The sequence below is a fragment of the Podarcis melisellensis genome (genome assembly GCF_964234715.1).
Source record: "Podarcis melisellensis genome assembly, chromosome: 4".
In the NCBI taxonomy this organism is placed as follows: domain Eukaryota; kingdom Metazoa; phylum Chordata; class Lepidosauria; order Squamata; family Lacertidae; genus Podarcis; species Podarcis melisellensis.
Genome location: NC_138531.1, coordinates 48,160,286 through 48,173,998, shown reverse-complemented (window position 1 = coordinate 48,173,998; position 13,713 = coordinate 48,160,286). Strand labels below are relative to the sequence as shown.

The following is a 13,713-nucleotide window of genomic DNA, read 5'->3' as shown; positions in this document are numbered from 1 at the left end:
AACTAACTAACACATTCAGGCTGTAGTCGTCTATGAGTGCCATCCCCATGGAATTTAGTGGGGCTTATTTCTGAGTGTGGTTATTGTGACATCAACCCGCACTAGAAAGTGTGACAGCAGGGACCCCTCCAAAACCAAGGTGAGACACTTTTCAGTTGAGATAGGTGCTAGGCGCTTAAACAGCTCCTGTGTTTTCCTGTTCACACCTTTGCAAGGGAGAGAACGATGGGAAGAAAACCAGAACTACTTGTCCCTGCTCTTGTGTCATTAAACAGTTGCCTCTTGGTCCCACACATATGACCTTATTGCCCCTGCCTACATGACCTCCTTGGCCACAGGCCCAGGGGCTACCTGTCCCCACTGCCAATAAAGGTGGCACCTGTTTAATGGCCCTGGCTCTTGCACAGGGGCAAGAAGCTGCTGCCTTCTTGCTGCCTCTTTCTTGGCCTGAGAGAGTCGACCAAGGCTGAGCTCCATGGAGAACCTCTGCTCCATCAGCCGCCTTGGCAGGAGGAAAGCAGGGGGCGGGGCTCCGCTCCAGGCCGAACGAAGGGGCGGCGCCGAGCTCGCGCTGTTGCTCCTGCTGCTGCCGCCGGCTGGCAATTGTTCCAGGAGCCTCGGCGGCCGCCAGAGAGAACAGCCAGCCAGCCAGCCGACGGGCAGAGAGAAGGCGGCCACCATGAGCAGCCAGAAGTGCGATGTGGTCGTGATCGGGGCAGGCATCTCAGGTCAGTGGCGGGGCGAGCGCGAAAGCATCTCCGCGCCGGAGGGAGAAGGGGCGTGCGCCTCGCTCGGGTCGTGCCAGGGCTGTCCCCAATCCAGTCGCTGGGTTATACTGGCTTAAACTGGCTGGGAAACACTAATATCCCTCGCAGAGACTGGCGAAGCTGCCGGGTGCCCCGTGCCCGCCAGAACGCGGACGACTTTGCTCTTTTCTCCGAATGGTTGGATAACGCGCTCTTGCGCAGCAGCCGCCCAGGCAGCCTGTTCCATATCAAACGAAGGGCGCCGGCTCCCCCCGTCCCCCGACTGCTCTTTCTCACCAGGGACTATCTGTCTGGCTCCCTCAACAAGGATGTCTGCAGGCTGGGGATATCCTAGCCTCGCTTAATGCCGGTGGCACCTTATTTTGGGCAGAAGCACTCCCAAGGCCGTGCCCATCATTTCGTGTTTTGTGGTACCCAGATGCGTGTCATCTTAGATCCAAAGGGATCATTGGCAAGGAAGGCAAACTGTCTTGCCCCAGACCCTGTTGCGGAAGCACCAAATAAGCGGCTTGGAATGCTTGCCCTGGGCTCCTTTGGGAGCCTTTAATTAATTAAAGATGATAATTAATTGCATGGTTAGAGTGGAGATCTGGCCAGACGGGAGACGTTTTGAGGCAGATCCCTGTTGTGCCTTTATTTATTAGCTCCGCTGGAGCTAGTGGATCCATTTGCCACCACTAGTAACATGACCCAAATTGCCACTCTTTGTACCCGCAGTAGCATCAGTAGTAACACGAGATGGTGATGATGAGATCAAAAGAGGCAAGCAGAAGGAGCAGTGAGAAAAGTGCCTCCATGCTACTTCCATAATTCTGTTTTCCTCTTCTCTTAAAGGGAAGCACTAGAGTGAGGAAGAAAAGGCTTATTGAAGGGAAAGGATGGAGAGATGCCTTTAAGGCATTTAAGGAGAGAATGAGGCTTAAAACTTATACACTGTTAAGGGGTAGGGGGGGAAATGGATTGCTGTCTGCTCTTACCTCTACAGAATATTTTTTGGGGGGCTGAGATGTTCCTGCCTAAAAACTGTAGATTAGGGTGGGGCAGCAATCTGAAGTGAAGCAAGGTCTTTTTCTAGGTCAGTCACAGTGCAATCATCTAGATGCCTACTCAGAAATTAATCCCACTAAGTTAAATTGAATTTATTCCCAGCTAAGGGTTTCACCTGGAAGTAGGGCCCATCAAACTCAGTGGTGCTCACGTCTAAGTAGACATGCACAGTACTGCACTGGTAGTGTCACGCTCTTATTACATTTCTAATCTTATCTCCATCTGTTACAGTAGAGGATGTCTGCTTTTTTATAAGCAAAAAATTAGTTAGGTTCCCCCCCCCCCCAATATTCTGAGAGCTTTTGGATCTGTTTTATCCACTACTAACTTACCTGCTGGAATTTGTGACTGTTTGCTGATTTGTCTCTGTGTTAGGCTTACGGTATATTGTAATTTCAGATTAGGGTTTGTTACTTTGTAGTCTGCATGATAATGTGCTATAAAACTCCAAGGAACCTGCTTACCTAACGTCATGCATTTACTGTTCTCTAAACTCATTTTATGACAGTTTCTGTGGCTCTAACAGGTCCATGACAGGTCAAAACTCAACAGGTGCAACTTTCCCCAGGTGAGATATGCAGTGGTGGAGAGGAAGGCCTTTCAAATTTCTGCCATGCAGCTGGTAAAAGACATAGGCCATTTGTCATAAAAATGGCTACCGTATATGCAACCACAAGGGCAAATTTATAGCTTTGTATTTTTTGTTGGGCTTAGCGATTTCTGTCTTCAAAAGTCTAGTCTGGAAAACTAGAACTGGCCTTTCTTTCTCCAGATATTTTATTGCCAATTTGAGCTAAATGCTGTCTATGTACATAGGCAAAGAGTTGGCTTCTCTTTCTGCCTCTAATATCAGCAGTCACCAAGTCAGAACTTTTAAATAAAAGGTTGGCACTTCTGTGGCAAAATCGCCTCAGAAACTTTGTCTACCATTACCGCTCTTTCAAATCTTCTGTATTTCACTTTTGGCAGAAATCTTGACTATCAAAGCAACAGGTTACCACCTATAACACCTAACACTTTTCTGAAAGCACAAATCCTTTTATTATATTGACTGAAGGAGGCTAGAGGTTTGATATGGGTGGTGAGGGTTAATGAGCAACATCCGACAAAAAAGTCTTTGAAGTTAAGATTTGCAATTTCAGATTTACATGCTCCTATAATGTTCCAGCAGGTGCTAAGAGAACAAAAGGATCATTTTTGAAGGTGAATGATGAAGTATAGTATGCACTTTTCAGTTCAGTCAGCAGCTCTGTTTAGTAGTTTCAGGTGCATGTCAGACACTTCAACCCTTGTCCCACTTTAATTTCTCCTACCCCACTCTAGTAGACTTTGGCAGCATGGCACACCATTAATTCAAAGCACGTTAAAAATACATGCTTACCCCCAATGAATCATCAGAGCTGTAATTTACCCCTCACAGAGCAACAATTCCCAGCACCCTTAACAAACTACTGTTCCCAGAATTATATTTTTGAGGGGGTGGGGATAATGTGCTTTAATGCCTGCTGGTGTATGCAGCCTTTATGCGCTGAAGACCTGTCTGAGGCAGTAGCAGGCAGGATGTTTGGAGGTGATGGGAATGGCTTGAAAGAGTTAAATGTATATTGGAGACTTAACACCTTTCGGTTTGATTAAAGTGTATTGGGGCAACTTTTCTTTTCTCACTGTTTTCATAGAATGGCCAGCCCCCTGCAATGCATAAATCTTTTGCTCATGGCCCTGAGATTAAGAGTCTCATGCTCTACTGACTGAGCTATGGGAAGTGATGAGGAATAGAGGAAACATGGATGCATGAGCTGTTGAAAAGGTTTAGTTGGGCAACTGCACCGCAATCTTACTTCAACTTAAATTGTATTTGTGGTTGTTGAACCAGCTGCCATGCATCCAGACAGCAAGAACAAGCTAGCCATGTGCTCATATCCTGATATGCCTTTAAGGGAAGGATGTTTGCTCATTGAACTGAGGCAAAAAGAAAAAGTCCAGCAAGCTTTCAGTAGATGGTAATCATTCACATCATTCTTGGTGAAGAGTTACTGCTGGACTGTTGTGAAGGAGATTGAAAAGTGTGTGTTTTCCCTCACAGATTAGTTACATTCTTCTTCTTTGGCGATCACTTGTAGCCAAGTAAGATTGTCTTCCATAATCACGGTTTTAACGATGAGTCCGTAGGTGACTGTGGAGGCCAATTCTGGATCCACGCATCCTTCCACAGTGGGGACATTGGTTACCGGGCGGGAGTTGATCACAGTGTGGATTTGCCAAGCGTGCCTTCCTCTTAGCACGTTTCTCCCTTGTGTTCTGAGTTCTGAGTGTCTTCAAAGCCCATGACACCTTTGGTAAAGGCTGTTTTCCAATTGGAGCGCTCACAGGTCAGTGTTTCCCAGTTGTCGGTGTTTATACTACATTTTTTTAGATTTGCCTTGAGAGAGTCTTTACACCTCTTTTGTTGACCACCAGCATTACGCTTTCCATTTTTAAGTTTGGAATAGAGTAGTTGCTTTGGAAGATGATAATCAGGCATCCGCACAACATGACCAGTCCAACGAAGTTGATGTTGAAGAATCATTGCTTCAACACTGGTGATCTTTGCTTCATCCAGTACACTGATATTAGTTCGCCTGTCTTCCCAAGAGATATCCCAACCATCCTAAATATCTTTGCAGAAGCTTACGAAAGCTTGGTCTGTCGCTCAACATCCAAAAAACCAAAGCGCTACGCCAACAAGTACAAAATAACCCCTCTGCAGTGCCACTAATCCAACTCCATGGTGTAACGTTGGAAAATGTCAATCACTTCTCCTACCTAGGCAGTTATCTTTCCACAAGGGTCAACATTGCTGCCAAAATCCAGCATTGCCTAAGCTCTGCAAGTGCAGCTTTCTTCTGATTGAAGTGCAGAGTGTTTGAGGGCCGGGACATTCACAGGGAAACCAAAATGCTTGCTCACAAAGCTATTGTACTACCAACCTTACTGTATGCTTGTGAAACATGGACCACTTACAAACGCCATCTCCAACTTCTCAAAATTAGGTACATATTTACTTCCCAGTATAAGGGACCTAATGTTTTGACTTTGGGTATTCCAAAAATAATGTGAGGGAAAAACATTTTCTAAGCAAATTGTCCCTTTGGCTCAGGACATACAGATTCCCAGGCATGAATATCATCAGATGTCCTTTATCATTCAGTGTGGGAAGAGCATTTAACTTTCCTAAATCCCTTTTGTAGTATCTGACTCTAATGCTTTTTTTTTTTTTAAAAAAAATAATTTTTATTAACTGGCCAATCAAATCAAATTAAATCACATCACATAAATTCCGAATTATAAAGCCGAATTTTAAATTTTGTTGGGGGGACCCATATTTCAAGAGCCGAAGGGGGATTCTGGTCATCTTCTTGCTACTGCGTTAATGTCCAAATCAATCCAAATCAGTCCAAACAGAGTTCATAATTCTATCCAGTCTTATCTTGCTGTTTCCACATCACATCTTGTTCATATATTTTCTCTTTTTTCTTTATGATCTCTTCTGATAGTCTCCTTAAGCCAATAAACACCGATAATAATCCTGTGTGAATTTTCCGTTCTTCCAATCCTCAAATCGAGATGGTTTCCATATATCATCACCTTCATAGATAACATCGCTCTTTCCATAATTGATCTCGTAAAACTGTCGCTCTTAAGTCCCACTGAGGAGTTTCACCCACAATATAAAAACAGCTCTATTTCTCTCTTTCTCCTCCCAGACTCAAGACCTCCGACAGAACTTCCCAATATGACGACGGCATTTTTAACTGCGTCATTCCAAAGCTCTTATACATTCCACGCCCTTCTTAAAACATGCTTTGGTTCAAAAGTTTATCTCCACACAGCCTTAAATCCACAGCTTAAGTCCTTAAAATGACAATTCTGACTTGTGAGGGGAGGGGATTCTTGCTTAATCACATAAGGAAAGAAAGGAAAGTTTTTCCCCCTCCCCCATCAGTCATTTGCCATACCGTATCTTGGCGTATCTTCTCATGTTTTATTCTTGTCTTGTTTTATCAGAGATCTCTTCTGTTAGCAGTCTTTACTCCCCCTTCTTCCTTGAGATCTGTGCATTCCTTCATCCAAATTGTTTCTTTTGAAGTTCTTGCAGCTAGTGGCGCAGATCAGGGACGGTGTCCAGGAGTGCCGGAATCCCACAGGAGGGCTTTGTGCCTGGTGCCCCCATCCCCACAAATTCGGGGGTGGTATAGGGCACAGCAGGCAAGGGCAGTCCCCTCCACCATCCTGGGGGGGGGTAGGGAGGCTAATTACTCCCATCATAGCCTCCAAATTACCTCGTGTGGGTCGGAGAGATGTTATTGTCAGCCATCTTCAGATGCGCCCCCTAGTGGCCCCCGTATCTGACTCTAATGCTGACATTTTTCTCTCAAAGAATGGACTTAATAAGCTTCAGTCACCAGAAGCATGCTGGGCAACTCTGTCATTATTCAAACCACCTAAATTTAAGACTGATTTCGGGTTTTAAACTCAAAGCTTCAGGTAACCTTAAATGTACTCAATACAGCAAATAGAACCTTGCACAATGTTGGAAGTGGCTTTGTGTTCTGCTAAAACATCCTCACAGTGTTATCAGTTGGTGCTGTTAGGTGACTGCAAGGTAGCCAGGAAACATGTCTGAAGGACCTACGAAGGACCTGTACCTAAATGTGTGGAGAGAAGCCATGGTTCCCTGCCCATTTCCAGGTTTAGCCTTCATTCAAAAGTAGAGTTCAGTTCATGGTTCTGGCTGCAGCCTGATAGTGAGAGGCAACTTTCCAATTATTGCTGGCCTCCAACTCCCATGAGCCTCAGCCAAGAGGCCGGAATGTTGTGAGCTGCAGTCCAAGTAATATCTGGAGGGCATCAGCTTGAGGAAGGCTGATGTGAGCTGTGAAACTCATTTGTGTACTCAGTGGTGGGTGGGTTTGTTCAAATAGCACCAACTCTGTTCACAGGAGAGCACTTCTCTAATTCATGAACCTCCCAATGTATTCATTGACCACAGCCTGCCTTCCTTCCTTCTGGAAAGAAAACTGGATATAACTGGGTGAGATGTCCTGCTACCACTAATTAGTCTTTAAATATTATAACAGGGCAGTTGCATTCTTATCATCTTATTGGGCCATGAATATAAATTTGACAGTGATCTGAGATCTGAGACAGAGTGATGTCTGATTTCTGTTTCAATCCAAGGCTGCAGCTATGGGGGAAGCAAGGCCCTCTTGGGGTGTTAATGCTGCGAACCCCTCCATTGTAGGCTCAGGTTGCATATATGTGTAAATAAACCATGTATCCTTAAAAACACCACAGTCCACACAGAACCCTGTTTTTCCAGGGTTCCCATCTACTGCATGACTTTAGTTAAACACAGAGATAATTTAGGACCCCAAAACAATCTGTCAAAGTTAGAGAAACGAAATGAAGAATCAAAGGCGTGTGAAACTGTTCAGTTGAGCAATTTCAGTGCTACCTTATATTAACAGAATTTTGCTGACTGACAGTGAGTAAGAACAGAGATCAAAGTACCTGATGCCAAGTTCAATATCTCAGCTGAAACCCAGTAATCAGATTGTTTATATTATGCTGACTGCTCTAATGATCCCAATGCTATTAAACCCAATTTTCAGGCAAAGTAATGCAATAAGCAGAATGTTGGGGCTTTGAAAGGAGATCTAAGCTTGGGGAAATTATAACAGGACAGTTGCATTCTTATCACCTTATTGGGCCATAAATATAAATCTGTCAGCATTTTTAATGGCTACTGTTCAAAGGCTGACATTGCATTTTGAAGGCAAAACTCCAGGTAACATTAAACTTGCTCAATACAGCAAATAGAGCCTCGCACAATGTTTGTGCACTCTGTAAACACCCTCACACTATTATCACTTTGTGCTGTTAGGTAAGGTAGCCAGGCAACATTTTTGAAAGATTTATTTGCTGCATTCTCTTTACAAATAATTTATAATAGTATTTCTTAAACAAAATGAACTGTTCTTGTCACCTTCCCCAGAGGGAGAGAGAGAGAGAGAGAGAGAGAGAGAGAGAGAGAGAGAGAGAGAGAGAGAGAGAGCACTGTGATTGGGAACAAGGACCCTTCTAACCCTTGGATCCAGCAGGTGTTAAACTATAAGCGAGGCTAGCTTCCTGGTGAGGCAGTCAGCTGGGTGATGAGCCATTAAGGGGAGCAAAGGAAAGGGGCTCTGTGTGAGATGGCATATGAGTGGGGCCTTCCATCAACTCGCAGATAGTTAGAAGGACAAAGGCAGAGCAGAGAGCAGAGAGTTTCAGTGATTTGAGCCAGAATTTAAGCAGCACAATAGGAACTGAGAGAGACAGTGTGATGTTTGATTTTTGTTTGAATTCAAGGTTGCAGCTATGGGGGAAGCAAGGCCCACTTGGGGTGTCAATGCTGCAAACGGTTGTATATATGTGTAAATAAACCATGTATCCTGAAAACACCACAGTCTCCACTGTGCTTCATTCTATGGGAAACAAGAACAAGGGAGATTGTGATAGTGTACACACACACACACACACACACACACACACACACCTTTCCTCCAACTGGTCATGGGTAACAGACTGTTTCTGAACTGTGGGGTATCTTTGATTGCTCCCTTGATCTCTGCTTAATTGGCCTTTTCCTTAAGGGTACCGGTGGGTGAGGAAACCTTTCCAGTGCTTGGAATGGAAACTAGGTACGGTAATTATCACTCTGTGGGTAATAAGCTACTCAGCAGTTTGCATCAGTTCCAATTATATTGTCATTTATATTGCTGATGGGCAGATTCTGGTAGAAACATTCAATTTTAGGCATCTCTGTGATGTCACAAGTACCCATACTGTGAAAATTCACACAACCTCATTTATCTGGTAGTTTCAGAGAGCTCATGCAAGTATGCTGTGTTTTCACTAATGCTGCTAATGCAGCTGTACAAGACTATTTCCTTTGGTGGAAAGCACAGATCAATCATTCCTGCTATAGAATATCTATGCAGCATATTACCATATTTTTCACTCTATTGGATGCACCCAACCACAGAACACACCTTGTTGTAGAGGGGGAGAACAAGAAAAAAAAATGATCCCCCTCTCTGCTCAGCACCCCTTCAGCAAAGCGGCAGGAGAAACAGAGCCCCTTACATTTCTCCTCCCATTTGGCTGAAGGGACGCTGCGCAGCTCTCCCTCTCTGCTGAAGCCAGGAGAGTCTTGCTCTCCTGGCTTCAGCAAAAGGAACCTGAAGTATGCGGAGCACAGGTCCTGCTGCACTCCAAAGGCTTCAGGCAGCTATTTCTGAAGCCTGGAGAGCGAGATGGGTCGGTGCGCACTGACCCCTCTCGCTCTCCAGGCTTCAGTGAAAGCAACACGAAGCCTCCAGAGCACAGAGGGAGCGCTCCCTCTGCCCTTTGGAGGCTTCGCGTTGCTATCGCTGAAGCCAATGAGCCTGCATTTGCTCCATAGGACACATCCTATAGAGCGAAAAATAAGGTAATTTGCCAGCACACCAAGAAGAAGTGTCTAGACAACCAAATGTGGATAAATAGGTTATATTTACTAAATATAACAACTTGTGGATCTGCAAAACAAATTAACTAGTCACATTCAGCCAATGTAACCAAATCAAATTAATTCTGGACAGGTGTTCATTAATAGAGGGGGCAATTTCTATCCCCATCATCTGGGCAAGATAACAGCTGCACATTGTGTGCACGCAGCAAGGTTTCCTAATATTCCTCCCTCCCCACTGCCTGGACCTTGAGTGTAAGAGCCAAACAGGTCCATTGTGGCCCATTGACCAGCGTTCACCCCATTGTGCCTGCCAGGCCAAAGGGCACCCCACCCCCAGCACCTGCAAGCCATGCCTGACAACAGTGACCAAGGGATGCCCACAACCCAACACTTCCTTAGGTACGTGTTCTGTTCTTTCTGAAATCTTCTCACCTGTCTACATGCCAACTAACCAAACTGAAGGAACAGCACTCCAAGAAACATCACCCTACAGTGTGGAGTCAGTAAAAAAAGAGAAGACCACGAGCCAATTACAGTCTCAAAAAAATAAAAATCCTACTCAGCCCCTGGAAAACAGATGACTAGCCTGTAGGCAAAATGGAGGGAGGGTGCTGAATAAAGAAGAGGTAAGTGTGCAGGGTGGAGTAGGCCTAAATAGCCTGTCACCACCTCTCTCCCCATTGGGCAAATTTGCCCTCGGATCATTGTCCTCCCCTAGGGAGGTACCACCTCTCTTCTTTTTCCAGGGGTGGAGGATTGTGGCAAATTCATCCCTGCCATAAATGGCATGAATGGCATTCTTATTTCATATGGGCACATAGTTTGCCTAGCATCTCGGGTAACTTGTTCTTTTAGATTTGAACCGCACAGGCCTTCCTTTCTAGCACAGCATTAAGCCCATTCTTGTCTATCACCTGCAGTTCCTCTTTATACATGATATCAAGTTTCAGATAAGGCTCTGAATCCAATCTACAGAGTTTGCAGCCTCTGAAGCAGCTGATTAAACAATTTGTGCAACATGCTGTAATTGCCTAAATAGCTCATAATGCTACAATATCAATTTGGTTTCAGCGTTGGGTAGCTGCCAAGGAAATATCTAGTATGACAACTTGCACAATCTCTTTTTGATACAGCTATGAAAGTCAAATTACCGGAAGCAACAAAATACATTCAGGTTTTATGGCATCACATTTCTTATTGTTTTGGAAGAAAAAGCTGTGTTCTCAAAATGGTGCATTGTCTCTGGGCATCTCACCCTCCAATATCTCTGAGGGACAACTAACTAGATATTGTAACCCTGAGCAGTGAATCTAGAAAGTGGCTTCAGTTTTTTCTTGACCTGTGTGGCCTTTACCACTAAATATTGTGTTCCCTAGACCTATGCAAATGTTTGGGCTGTTTACACTGTTATACAGTGGTTCTGCTCCTTTCTCCTGTGCTGTGTCCAGAAAGTGGTTTTGGGGGATAAGTGTTTAGACTCCTGGGCTCTCACTTGTAGGGTGCCTCAGGGTTCCGTCCTCTCCCCCATGCTTTTTAATATCTATATGAGGCCGCTGGGAGAGATCATCAGGGGGTTTGGGCTGTGTGTTCATCAGTATGCAGATGATACCCAGCTCTACCTCTCCTTTAAATCAGAACCAGTGAAGGCTGTGAAGGTCCTGTGTGAGTGCCTGGAGGCAGTTGGAGGATGGATGGCAGCTAACAGATTGAGGTTGAATCCTGACAAGACAGAAGTATTGTTTTTGGGAGGTGGGGTGGGCGGGGGTGGGGGACTCCCTGGTCCTGAATGAGGCAACTGTGCCCCTGAGGGAGCAGGTACACAGCCTGGGAGTCATTTGGGACTCACAGCTGTCTATGGAGGTACAGGTCAATTCTGTGTCCAGGGCACTTGTCTACCAGCTCCATGTGGTACGCAGGCTGAGACCCTACCTGCCCACAGACTGTCTCACAAGAGTGGTGCATGCTCTAGTTATCTCCTGCTTGGACTACTGCAATGCGCTCTACGTGGGGCTACCTTTGAAGGTGACCCAGAAACTGCAACTAATCCAGAATGCAGCAGCTAGACTGGTGTCTGGAAGTGGCCGCCAAGATCATATAACATCAGTCCTGAAAGACTTACATTGGCTCCCAGTATGTTTCTGAGCACAATTCTAAGTGTTGGTTCTGACCTTTAAAGCCCTAAATGGCCTCGGCCCATCCCCATCATTCAGCCTGGACACTGAGGTCCAGCACCAAGGGCCTTCTGGCGGTTCCCTCACTGAGAGAAGTGAGGTTACACAGGGAACCAGGCAGAGGGACATCTTGGTAGTGGTGCCCACCTTGTGGAACACCCTCCCATTAAGGAAATAAACAACAATCTGACTTTTAGAAGACATCTGAAGGCAGCCCTCTTTAGGGAAGTTTTTAACATTTGATGTTTTATTGTGTTTTTACTGTTCTGTTGAAAGCCGCCCAGAGTGGCTGGGGAAACCCAGCCAGATGGGCGGAGTAGAAATAATAAATTATGATGATGATGATGATTGAAAATAGGCTCTGCCTCCAACATACAACATGTTCAGTTGAATGTCTGCATGGAGTCTATATACGTAATACCAAATGTGCCATAGACATTGACCGGGACAATCTACATAGAACACTGTTTTTCCAGAGTTCCCATCTACTGCATGATTTTTGTTCAACACAGAGACAATTTAGAACCCCAAAACAATCTGTCAAAGTTAGAGAAATGAAAGGAAGACTCAAAGACATGTGAAACTGTTCAGTTGAGCAATTTCAGTGCAACCTTATTAACAGAATTTTGCTGACTGACAGTGAGTAAGAACAGAGATCAAAGTACTTGATGCCAAGTTCAATATCTCAGCTGAAACCCAGTAATCAGATTGTTTATATTGTGCTGACTGTTCTAATGACCCCAATGCTATTAAATCCAAGTTTCAGGCAAAGTAATGCAATAAGCAGAATGTTGGGGCTTTGAAAGGAGATCTAAGCTTGGGGAAATTGCTTTCTAGCTGTGAACACAAGAGGCTTACCCTTTCTAGTTCCCTCATTGTGCATCACATAATTTTTTGTTTGTCTCTCTATATTCTAGTGAACTGCAAAGTTTATTGTGCTTATGCTTTCAAGAAAGTGCTTGACTTGCAAGTTAGCCTGTAAATAACAAGGGTCTGATTTGATCATGGACTAAACTGATCTGAACTCAAAGAAAAAACAGCTGCATTGGGCTGGCCTATCCACTTCCCAAAAGAGGCATTTGTTCAGTCTGCTGATGAGGGTGCCTCATAAGTAAGTAACACAGGGTGTCATCCTACTAAATCATACTCTGAATAGACCTATTGAAATGAATGGACAAAACTAAGTTAGGTTCATTAATTAAAGCAGGACAGTCCTATATGGAGTACATACATTGGGCTGTATTTAACTAAGTTTTACTAATAGTAGGACTCATTGAAGTAACTGACCTTAGTTGCTCTTATCCATTAATTTCAATGGCCTGACTATGACCTATTCAATGGTCTGACTATGACCTATTCTGAATAGTTGCAAAAATATCTGTGACCAGCCTTACCAAACAGGTACCAGTAATTGTAGCAGAACACAAGCTGGTTTCCCAGTGTATATCTAAAGTGGGTACATTACCTAATTGGACATAAACTCAATGGCTCCACAGTCAACGGTTATTTGATTATCAATTATTTTGCTTTCTGTGGTTTGAGTATGTAAAGCTTTTCACCACTGTGGTGATTGTGAGAGTGTAGCTTCCCAGTTCACCTTAATTTTTAGAGGTGTTTTTAATGTCTCACTTGAGCAGCAAATATTCGGTTAAGTATGATTTAGTTGTGAAATTACTTCAGAATTCCAAATTAGGCCTGAAGTGGCTGTTCTCTAGAGTGCTTAGGAGAGAAAACAATCTGGAGGAAAGTCTTCTGCGTGAAACTGTCTTTAAACGTTTTGAGACATTCTAGTGTTGTATACTGTCTGACTGCGCTTTTTAGAAAACACTTCTATTTTTATCTGTGGGCAAAACTGTCTTGGATGTTCAGAACAAGCTGGGGGACACACACACAAATGAACTGCACTTCCTCCCACACTTGTTTAGCATCTCCTTGGCTGTCTCTGTGTGCTTCCCTTTCCTTGGAGAAGTGAATGCAGACTGATTTCCTTACAGAGGTAGATGCCTGGGAGCCGTTTCTGACATTCTCAAGAAGCGTGGGAAGAGGAAGGACCACTGATTTGTATTCTCTCCCCCCCCCCCCAGGCTGCTTTGGAAAGTATGAAGCAGCTATGTGACCCTGACCTTGGATGGTTTGGAAAGATGAAATTCCAGACGGGCTCTTAATCCAAAGGGGGGTGGGGTGGAGGAGAGGA

General features: G+C 44.5%; 1 protein-coding gene across 1 annotated transcript in view; it reads left to right on the top strand.

Annotated features, from left to right (window-relative positions):
- Positions 1-380: 380 nt before the first annotated feature.
- LOC309368623 (amine oxidase [flavin-containing] B-like) overlaps positions 381-13,713 on the top strand; it is a 47,074-nt gene continuing 33,741 nt past the window's right edge. The window contains exon 1 of the mRNA XM_081908843.1: positions 381-728. Within this exon, the coding sequence (XP_081764969.1) occupies positions 476-728 (253 nt within the window). The 5' untranslated portion in view covers positions 381-475. The remainder of the gene's footprint in view (positions 729-13,713) is intronic.